General features: G+C 44.4%; 1 protein-coding gene across 1 annotated transcript; it reads left to right on the forward strand.

Moving 5' to 3' along the window:
• The first annotated feature begins 1,954 nt into the window (after window positions 1-1,954).
• LOC109253719 (small integral membrane protein 10-like protein 2A) lies at window positions 1,955-5,215 on the forward strand. Its single transcript, XM_019426922.2, has one exon. The coding sequence runs from the start codon at window positions 2,238-2,240 to the stop codon at window positions 2,463-2,465; it is 228 nt and encodes a 75-aa protein (XP_019282467.1). The 5' UTR covers window positions 1,955-2,237; the 3' UTR covers window positions 2,466-5,215.
• Window positions 5,216-11,720: the final 6,505 nt, after the last annotated feature.

Raw genomic sequence — 11,720 nt, forward strand, 5'->3', positions numbered from 1 at the left:
GCTAGTAATCACAATATGCAAATGAAAACAGTGAGATATCTTGATATCAATGATTTGAAAGAAAGTGAATGCCCATTACTAGGAAAGTTGAAAGTTTTCATAGGTACATTAGTACAAGCTGTGTGGAAGGCAGTTCTAACAACATGTATCAAAATTCATAAACAGATGAAAACCTTTATTTATTTATTATTTTATTTATTATTTTATTTTTTTTAATTTACATCCAAGTTAGTTAGCACATAGTGCAACAATGATTTCAGGAGTAGATTCCTTAATGCCCCTTATCCGTTTAGCCCATCCCCCCTCCCACAATCCCTCCAGTAACCCTCTGTTTGTTCTCCATATTTAAGAGTCTCTTATTGAAAACCTTTTTGTAAATATTTTATTTTTAAGTAATCTCTATACCCAACATGGGTCTCAAACTCACAGCCCCGAGATCAAGAGTGGCATGGTCTACCGAGTCAGCCAGGCACCCCAGATGAAAACCTTTTGATCCAAGAGCTCCACCTCTAGGAATGTAATCCAGGGAAATATCAGAGAAGCATACAAAAATGTGCACGCAAAAATATTAATCTCAACATTGTTTATGCTAGTGAAAAATTTGAAACCATCCAAATATCCATCAGTTAATTATTGGCCACCCATAAGGAATAATACACAGTTGCCATAAGGTATCAACATGGAAAGATATGTAAGATACATCGTTACGTTTAAAAACAATTGTCAGGGCAGAATGTTTATGATTCCATTTCTTGTTTTGTGATTTGTGTGTGATATATGTATATATGCCTTGCTATTAAAAATGTAAATAGTTGATAAAACATATACCAATCCGTTAATAGTCTTTCTGGGGGTTGTGATCTGAAGAATTGTACTTTTCTCATAATACATATTTACAATGTTTTAATGTTTTACAAGCAATGAGTAAAATAATACTGAAAGATTAAGAAGTTTAGAAAATTTGCTCAGCTTCACTGATAATTGAATGAATGCAAATTAGAGGAGCAATGAGACATAATTATTGCCTTTCATATTGGCAGAAAAAATTCCAATTCAATGTTTCGTAGAGCCCGGGTCTCTAAACTTCTTTGATCAAGCACATATATTAAAAAGTAAAACTTTTTGACCTTGAGCACTCTCTCTCTATATATATACATATATGTTTATATGATTTTTTTATAAATAAAGATGGGCTTATATTCCTCATTCTCTTCTGCCACTTGAAAATTCATGCATACAATGATGCATACCGCATAAGAAAAACTGGAAACATTCAGAATGTTCATTCAATAGGGGACTGGTTAAATAAATTATTGAACATTATTAGTCAGCATATATATTGGGGTAGTGATCAGTCGTCCAAGAGAGTGAGGTACTTATACATTATTGACATGGTAAGAGCACTACATGAACATATCAGGTTTGAAAGTATATACAGAAAACCCAACAGGAGTTCATGGAGGGGGCGGGGTGAGGAATGTGCAACTTAGCAGGGACTCTGATTTCCATTGTTCTAATTGTGCTGTTGAAAACCTCTAGCAAGTTGTTTGTATAACTTTTCCCATTAGAAGAATAGTAAAGATCTAAAACAAAATTTTCCAAAGTCGCTTGAATCATTAAAACAGAATGTACACATTTTACAGTGGAGAAAATGGGTAGGTTTTGTGTGTTCGTACTCGCTCCCAGTTGAGGATTGAAAAAATTCCTAAAGGGATGTGAGGCAACAGAAAACGGGTTCACGCTTCCAAGCTATTCAAGATCACGTTTATGAAGGAAATTTTCTAACGTTTTGAGCAAGTTTTGTTTTGCTTCCGTTGAAATTTAAAACACTTAAAAAAAAAAAAAAAAGGACCCACCGGGAGGTGGAAGCTGGGTCTCCCGGGAAAGCCGCGCGCCCCTCCCCCTCCCTCCCCCGCCTCCCCCAGCTCGAGTCCCCCCTCCCCCCGTCCCCCTCCCCTCCGCGTCCAGGGGCTCGCGATCTCCGGCGCTCCGCCCGCCTCGAGGCAGCTCAGCTTGGTGGCCCTCGCGGAGGACTGACCGATCGCGGATCGCCGCGGCCCGAACGCGGTGGGGAAGGAGGGCGTCCGCCGGGCAGCGCGGCTGACATCTGCGGTCACGGGGTGACATCTGCGGTCACGGGGTCGGCCTCCCGCGCGGAGAGCGGCCCCGTGCGTCCCTCCGTGAGTCGATCGGTGGGTCCGTGCAGCCGGCTCAAAGCCCTGGGCTCCCGGCACCAAATGGGAGGCTACACCAGACCGATGGCGGCGGCGGCGGCCCTGTCGGGCCCGGGGGTGCGGCTGTCGCCCTTGGCGGCGGCCCGCGGCTCATACGGCGCCTTCTGCAAGGGGCTCACGCGCACCCTCATCACCTTCTTCGACCTGGCCTGGCGGCTGCGTACGAACTTTCCCTACTTCTACGTGGTGGCCTCGGTGATTCTCAACGTCCGCCTGCAGGTACATATTTAGAGCAACTAACTTTGTGGCATTCGGGGTGGGGGGCCCGGCGGGATGGCTGGCTTCCACCCACCGGCTCGCCAGCCCTAGAGCAAAGCGGCCAGTTCGACTCTCCCGCACGCAGACTTGCCGGTCTGCTTTTCCACTGCCTTATCTTTTAATGTAAATGGGCGGCTAGAAATCATCGTTTGCCCCAAGCTCACAGTACAACCAGGAAAGCCTAAGATAGAATGAAAAGGTGATTCTCTAGGAAATAGATAATTCAAGGAACAAGGAAAGAACTTTAAACTCGGAAAATCCTCACAAATACTTGAGAGGCTCTTGCATCCATAAAAACACAAAACAGCCCAAACGGTAGGAAATGACAATGGTCACAGAATGCCCGAAGGGGGAAAACAAGAGGAAAGGTTGCTAAGAACTTAAAGGTAAACTAACTGTACCGTAGTGGTCCAACTAGGAGGCAAATCTTCCAAACGAGAAAAAGGGGTAAACGGACTTTCAACGGAAGGGAATGAATTCTGAGCAATAGATGGGTTGAGTTAGAAGCTGGAGGAAATGCATATGATCTGGAAGGCATACATTTCTTCATCCCCAAAGAGAAGCCAATGGCGAACGGAAACTGCAGAGGAGAACGAACCTTTCAAACTGTACAAGGAAGGCATGCTTCAAATATAAAGCAACCTCGGACGGGGCCTGGTTTTGAACAGTTGCCAGGAGTGGAAGAAAGGGAATCCGCTTGGACACTGATTGGCACGTGCACCATGACTCTGCGGTCACAGAGGAGACCAGTCACCCGGTTCAACTCAGCTCTTCAGTGAACGATATCGGAATAATCATTTCAGTGGAAATATAAGTTACGGTTTTCCATTTTTAGACTGAATCTGTCAGCTAAGAAGGGAAGACAGTTATGGTTGTAGAACCAGACGGCAATGTTAGCCACTCGGACAGTGTGGGAGTCCAGGCAATAAGCAGGCAGAGAGGAGGAAATAGAACAGTGGTGTTATTCTCAGAAAGCAGGAAGTCCAGATTCTGCCTCTAGTTGAAAGAATAAGGCAGGTTTGGGGATTGTATTATTAAAGTCAACAAAGTAGCTAACAGGAGATTTAAAAATAGTGATTCAGCCATTTTGAGCGGGTAGGAGGTTCTGGGAGGGCAGGAAGTCAAAAAATTCCTCCTGTTATCAAGTAAAAAAATAGTAACAAAAGCATATTCTCAAGGAAGAAAAAAGGTAACCACTAAACAGACATGTAAATGTTTTTTGCTGCTGGCTGGGGGGAACCTCGTTGAACAGGATGGGCGGGGATTTACTACTTTTCATTATATGCCTTTTTTATTATTTGATTTTTTGAAAACTGTGTGTGGATTGCTTTGATTCAAAATTAAAACATATTGGGGCGTCTGGGTGGTTCAGTCGGTTGAGCATCCAACTCCGATTTCAGCTCAGGTCATGATCCCAGGGTCAAGGGATCGAGCCCTGTGTCCGGCCCATGCTGAGGGTGAAGCCTGCTTAAGATTCTCTCTCTCCCTCTGCCCCTCTCCCCTGCTCACTCTCTCTCTAAAGTAAAAAAAAAAAAAAAATTGCAGATCTTCAGTCCCCTAAATCAGAATCTGCATTTTAAAAAAATTAAAACTTATTAAAAACTGCATTTACTGCAATTAGAAGGAAATTTGGGGGAGGGGGAGCTGGTAGACCCCCAAGGCAAAACTTTAAAACCAAAAATGGCCAGTAATCTTCAGGTAGCCCAGAGCTTCCTCACTCTCTGAAACTGCACAGGCAAATTTCTGCAGTGTCGCAGTTAAGGTAAAAAAAAAAAAAAAAAAAAGAGAGAGAGAGAGAGAGAGATTTATTTTATAAAACTTATAATTTTTGAAAACTGTTTTCCGGTTTTGTTGAGATATAAGTGAACATCTAACATTGTGTAAATGTAAGCTGTGTAGTGCGTTGATTTGATACACTCCTATATCGTGATATGATTGCCATCAGCATTAGCTGACACCTCTATCACATCACATAATTACTGTTTTTGCGGTGAAAACATTCCAGATTAGTCTCTTCTCAACCTTCAAGTATATGACAGAATATTGTTAACTGTAATCACAACTCTGTCTTAGCTCCCTAAAGTTCGTTCATCTTCTAACTGGGAGTTCGTGTTTTTGGACCAACACGGAGGTCCTCACTTCCCCCACCCCCCCCCATCCCCGCCCCCAGTAAACACCATCCCATTCTGTTTCTGTGGGTTTGGCTGTTTCAGATTCCCCATTTGAGTGAGATCATACAGAATGTTGATGGCCTTTTGGACGAGTGCCTCAAGATGTTTAGACAAGATGCCTACATTTTAGTATCGGTCATAATAGCGAGACAGTGGAAATTAACTAAATGTCCACCATTAGTGTAGGGGCGCAGGGCAGGCCGCCCCAAGATGGGCCGCTTTGGCATGAACATTATTTTGAGTCAAAAGCAATCCAAACCCAGCGCATGCAGGAAAAACTCTTCACCTCCCCCTCAACTGCCTGTCTGTACCGGGAAGAGAGCTGGGAACAGAGATTCCTTTTTACTTAAGAAACTTCTCTGCATAACAGGGTGACCTTTGTTTTCCAAACATCTCCTCCCCGCTTCCAGCTAATGGTCTTTCTCCCCTTTTATTTTTAGGCCCTACCCCTCTTCTTAGCTCCTATAAGCCACATGTTGCCTCACTGTTTTTGTAATCTCAGGTGTGTGTGGATTCCCCATATATCTGCTATTAAATTTGATTTTCTGTTAACCTGTCTCCTATCGATTTGATTCTTCATCTGGCAAGAAGGACCTTGAAGGGCAGAGGAACTTCCCAACTGTAAGCTTGGTTGAATAAAAATAGCACAACTATATAATGGAGTACTGTGTAACCATCAAAAATAAGGGATTCTAGGGGTGCCTGGATGGCTCAGTAGGTTAAGCATCTGACTCTTGATTTCAGCTCAGGTCATGATCTCACGGTTCATAAGTTCGAGTCCCACATCAGGCTCTGCACTGACAGCGTGAAACCTGCTTGGGATTCTCTCCCTCTCCCTCTCTGCCCCTCCTCTGCTCATGCTCGCAATCTCTCTCACAAAATAAATAAACTTAAAAAAAATAAAGAATTCTATTTTATAGAAGTGGAAGGAATTTAATAGATGGGAAGTCATGTCACAAATGGCTTATGATTGAACCAGAGGGGGGAAGTGCACGCGCACACACACACACACACACACACACACACATACACATGTATGTATGTGTGTACATTTGCGCACTCCGCTTATATAGAAATAAGAATACTTGGGGGGCGCCTGGGTGGCTCAGTCATTTAAGTGTCTGACTTCGGCCCAGGTCACGATCTCTCAGTCTGTGAGTTCGAGCCCGGCTTCGAGCTTTGTGCTGAAAGCTCAGAGCCTGGAGTCTGCTTCGGATTCCGTGTCTCCCTCTCTCTGCCCCTCCCCCACTCACACTCTGTCTCTCCCTCGCTCAAAAATAAAATACACATTAAAAAAGCATTCTTTACAGCAGATATTCAAATGAAAGCAAATTGGTTTCAATGTAGAAAGTGTAACTAGTTATAGACCACTTCTCAGAAAACACATCTTTTTGCCCATTATCAAAGATCAAATATGCACATTTCTAAACAGTCACAGTTTAAAATTTTAACTTGCAAAGAGCAGGGGCTTTTGGTTTCACTTTTCAAATTATTTCTCCTAATTCACTGCAGGGATAATTTCTCTCATCCCACAGATTAAAAAAAAAAAAAACAAAACGAGTGTAAGGACAGCATCCTCCGATTTATTAACCTCTTTCCATGCTCCTCAGACCTTCAAGAGCTGAATATCTCTGGCATCGTTTAGCATAGGCTTGTTGTAGAGTTAGATGCAGTTCTCTTGAGCTCTGCTAACACTACCGTAGAGCAACAGAAAATATCCTTTAACCCAAACTTTCTATGCAATTCTCTGAAAGCACCAGATGGGAGGGAGTGCCTCTCTTAGTGCCCACGATTTTCTACTTTGACTCTATCATTTCCCCCTTCCACGTCCTCTCCTGATAAGACCGAGCATCTGACTTTACAGACACAGATGGCAGACTCCAGACCCTGGACTTCTTCAGCCTGGGCTTTCTTTTGTGACCCTTGAACCCCCTTCCTTGGATGCAGTTCCATGACTGCCTTCAGACTCACACTGGTTTTGGTCACTTGAATGACGACTAGCATTGACACTCTTCTCCAGCAACCCAAAGACACTGTCTCTAGAACCCTTGTCTCCAGTGTAGGGTGGAAATAGTTGGAGAGTTGTAAGCATTGTCTTTCAAGATATGACTTACCATAAGTCCCCCTTTGGGTGTTTTTACTGCAAATCTAAGAGCTTCACTTCAAATCCTCCCTGAAAAGTGCTGGAGAACCTGGAGGTCGGGTTTATAAAGCCAAATTTTGTTGAACCAAGGAATCTAAATGATCCTGGGTAAGGTAACCAAAGTCTCATAAGGTGGAGGCTCCAGGACGAGCAAGGATATCCAATATTCCAGGGCTTTACTGGATGCTAATGTCTTTCCATCACCTGTATTTCTACCCCAAGTACTCCTGTGGTGTGGGGTACTGAATCCCAGTGATTTCTGGCAGTTCCCAAAAGGTGGGGATGTTAAGTAGAAAGATAATGTAGACAGTAATAACCTTCTACTCCTTGGATTCTTAGCATGTACAAACACCCTTCTTCCATTCAAAGGATTCCAAAAATACTCCCTCCTGGCATAACTTAATTACTCCATGTACAACCAAGAACTACCCATACAAACATTTTTAGTTGTAGGTGAGGTCATGGGGCCTCCGTTTATAGTTCAGTTTCTCCCGGTGATGACTCTTCTCTAACTCTCTCATTATCCCAACTGGATATTGATATTCTGCAATTCTATGGCCAAATGGTGAATTCATCACCACCACTCTATCCTATTTGCAAGACTAAATAAGAGGTGAGAGAGTTGAAAAAGCAAATAATCATCAGTGAAATACAGGTAGAGGGTAATCATTAGGGAAATACAGGTAGAGAGTAAAGTCCTCAGTTCTGCGATGGCCACGAGGTCCTGTCATTTATGATTTCTCTATCAATCTCACGTTATTTTTGTCTTTCTTATGGGGGAAGCTCAGTCCTTCATTCCTGAGGAGTCTGAGCCCTTGATGGTCCTTGGTAGGGTTGCAATGCATGTAGGGATTCCCTGAGTCTCATCCATATTCCTCCTCGTCCTCATTCTATAGCATGAACACCATGATCACCTGTTTTGAGTGGCTTCAGGAGCTAAGAGTGGCTTCAAATTTGGTGGAACCAAGGTCTCATAGCATTTTGGGTGTGTTTCTTCTAGGGAACTAAAACCTCTAAACTAGCAGAGTTGTAGGAGCTAGAAGTAAAATGTTGCAGAGGGGTCAGGTGTAATGACCTTTATTTCCACCCCCTCATTCCCCGGCTTGCAAATCTCGGTAGTGGGAGAAACAATACTATTTATTGGCGGCTGGTTCATACTATTTATTACATCCTCGCAGTCTCTGCTGTGATTCTCCTATCAGGGTGTGTCACAGGCTCCATACAACATACTGACTTACCTCCAAACATTTTGGGCACCATTGGATCAGCTAGATGATAAAGGCCAAGGTGCAGACTTACTGGCATGGTTGTCTACACCAGCTTGGAGAGCGTGTTTTAGCTGTCGGCCCACATTAGCCCCCGGGTGGTAGGGCTAACATCTGTTTAAGTCTGGGATGGTGGCAAAAATCTCTGCAATTCCCATAAGGATTAGCTATCAATTTTACTTGCTCTGTTCATAAGGAGGTGGAGCTCTAATTGATTCCATTTGCCCCTTCTTCCCCTATACCCCCTTCTCCAGGGGCCAGGTAACCAATGTGGCAGTATATAGGAGGCAGGCACTGGTCTCTGGCTGGAGATTTCTGAGGTCAGGAGACTTGCTGGAGCCACCTGTACCAGCGGGGTGAATAGGAAGAAAAGGGTGGGACAGTCCTCCACTCCATGCCTCTGCAACCCTCTGGGGGTGCAGAAGATAACCTTAGTATTTTCCGTGACACCATGTGCTGTAGCATGGAGGTTAGAAGAACCAACAGAACCTCAGGGTAACCCTGACAGCTACCAGCCAGAGAAGGAACACTCACTCCATCTGGAGAGAGGACTGGGGGACTTGGTCTGGTGGGTTTCAAAGGACACCCGGGCACCTGGCTGGCGGCTGGTTCAGTTGGTAAAGCACGTGACTCTTGCTCTCAGGGTTGTGAGTTCAAGCTCCACGTTGGGCATAGAGCTTAAACAAACAAACAAACACCAAAATGTACCCCCTCTGAGAGGGTTCTCAGCCACAGTAGGGGGTGAGGGGCATGCCCTGAGATTGAACATCAACAACAACAATAAAAAGTATGGACTCAGAAATGTGTAGATGCTGCCTGATGCTAAGTATACCCAGGAACTGGTAGAATCATCCCAGAGGAGGCGTACAGAGTCTCACTCGGCCTGCTGAGTGGCAGACCCAGGCAAGAACTCCATTTTCCCCTAACCTCCATCAGCACCCCCTCTACTCTGTGGTAGGTACCACTGCAGGGGTTCTCTGGGTCCCATGACACTAGCATTGACTTAAAGGAAGTTACATTAGCCTCTGAAAGGTTTGGGGCTGTCCTGCTCCCAGTTGCAAGTTGCCAAGGTCAGTGGGTACAGGCACTTTCAGGGCAAGGCCAAGGGAAATGTTCACAAGTGTGATAACAAATTTCTTGCACCTGACTGTCTCCCCATTCTAAGGATTCTGGATCTGTGTAATTATGATTCATGCATGGGAATTGTATGTGAGCTATTCCTCTAGCTGTTAGGCTGGTATGGCGACTCAAATACTAGACACTTCTGCTGGCCAGACTTAAGAAACTTTGTGGTTATACAAATCAACTAAGGCCTTGGCGGAATGTCTATAGATTTCATTCCTGGGAACTCCAAGCTTAATTACCCATAGTCAGAGATCTCTGCGTGGGTAGTAGTGTCTTCAGGCTGCCATAACAAAATATCACAGCCTGGGTAGCTTAAACAGCAAACATTTATTTTCTCATACCCCTCTTGGACAGAAAGTCCAAGATCAAAGTGCCAGCATGTTGGTTTCTGGTGAGGCCTCTCTTTCTGTTACAGAAACTGAAGGCAGGCCATCCCAAGATGGGCCACCCTGGTATGAAGATTATTCTAAGCTGAAGGCAGTCAAGACCCTGGGGGCTCAAGAGAAATTCTTGTCCCTCCTTTAACTACACAGAAGAATCTAAATTGGGGGTCTTTCCCACAATGAGGGTTATTACCAGAGATGAATATTATCTGAGTGACCCATCTGTGTGGCAGGCAAATATCTAATTACCAACATCTGCTGTTCTTATCGCCCTGTGAAGTGCATTGCTTCTCTCTGAAGTCCCAGACCCCTGCCCCTTCTCCTTAGTTCAGGATCACATGTATACCTCATTTTGCCTGACTGCCTTTGGAATTTCCATGTCTGTGTGGATTCCCCATTCATATTTCTATTCAATTTGATTTTCTCCTGTCAATCTGTCTCTTGTTAATTTGATTCTTAATCCATCTAGAAAGACCCTTGAAGGAGAGAAAAATTCTTCCCAACGCGATCTTATAGACAGCTGCCTTCTTATTGTGTCCTTACATGGTGTTTTTTTTTTTTTAATGTGTGCGCAGACAGGGATCTCTGGTGTCTCTTCCTCTTCTTACAAGGACACCAGTCCTATAGGATTAGGGCCCCACCCTTATAACCTCAATTTAACCTTAATTACCTCCTTGGAGTCCCTATCTCTGAATAGAGTCACATTGGGAGTTAGGGCTTCAACATTCACACTGAGGGGGCCAGAGGGACACAATTCAGTGTATAACAGCATGGCAGAAGACTCCCGGATGTCTGTTAGGGTAACAATACCCACTTTGCTGCTGATGTTAACTGCCACCTCCTAGACTCTATTCCTGGCTCTAACACACTAGAAACCAGAGAGCCCATTTTAATGGCACCTACTTTTCGCTGGCATCCTCAGTCTAGAGAGGACAGCTAGCAGAAGTGCTTTTGAAAGCTTCTGATGCTTCACTTATTCACTAGTTTCTTGAGGCCAAGGTTACAGGACAGACACTTACATTTCTTTGGAGGGCAAAGCCAGGGAGTGAATGGGTAGATGCTCATGGAACCCAATACTGTACTCTCATGTTCAGAAGTCTTGAATTTCTTCCCCTACATGATGCCAGTGGGTCCTAGCCCCTCAATGCCATATATCACAGCCTAGCATCTGGTCCAGATTGGCATTAGACAGCCCAGAAAATAGAACCACAGCCTGCTGCTTAAGCCCATCACAGTGAACAAAATTCATGAATGTCTACCACTCATTCTGCATTTAACTCTGTTCCTTGACTGACACTGCATCTCACTTCCGACCCCTGGATGACATGCCTTGAGTCAATCTAGAAAGATGACAGAATCTTTGGATCGTGAGTAATTATATTCTCCATAAGGTGGCTCCTCCCTCTCCACACACAAAACACAGAACAGACAGCAATTACTGACTGACATCGTGAATTAAATGACCATTTAATCCTCGGGGGATTTGGAACAACCCTGTCCAAACCTTGTCCCGGTTACAAGTAGTTGACTTCAATATCCATTGTCCCCCCAACACACACAATGATTAATGCAAGCTAATAATGATTCTACCATTCCCTTTGTCAGAAGATGGGAAAAAGCCCCACTGATCCAATCAGGACCAGTGAAATGTGAAAAGTGCACTACGGTGCTACCAAGAAAGCTTTCCTCTCTCCTAAGAAGTAAATGCAAGGAGGCATGGTTTCCACACCCCCCCCACGCCCCCCTCCCACCCCCGCTGCGGACATCTTAGATCTGAATATGGCCCCTGGGAACTGCTGTAGCCATCTTACTAAGAGCCGACAATGGAACCCAGTCCTGGAGGGTGACAGATCCAAAGGAATGGCAAAGAGCTAGAGCTGGAGCTCTGTGTCTGGAGCCTGCTATACTTCTGGAATAATTCCCTGATGATACTAAAAAAAGAGAAGCTCTTACTAAGTGTGTAAGATGAGTGTGTGTGAGATGCTGGATCTTGCCCAACACGAATTATTTGAGTTGCTGAAGTTGAAACCAGCATTCAGATTGTCACTGATTTATTGAAGGCGTTTAATGAAAATAGGACGATGAAACTGAGGCTGAGGAAGGGGAAGTGACTTGCCCAACGTCACTTTGGAAGTTAGCAG

Source organism: Panthera pardus, unplaced genomic scaffold (genome assembly GCF_024362965.1).
Source record: "Panthera pardus isolate Hobbes unplaced genomic scaffold, ASM2436296v1 HiC_scaffold_27, whole genome shotgun sequence".
Classification (NCBI taxonomy): Eukaryota; Metazoa; Chordata; class Mammalia; order Carnivora; family Felidae; genus Panthera; species Panthera pardus.

What these genes read in the sequence shown, in the direction of transcription:
- LOC109253719 (XM_019426922.2), top strand. Translation starts at nt 2,238, where the DNA reads ATGGGAGGCTACACCAGACCGATGGCGGCGGCGGCGGCCCTGTCGGGC.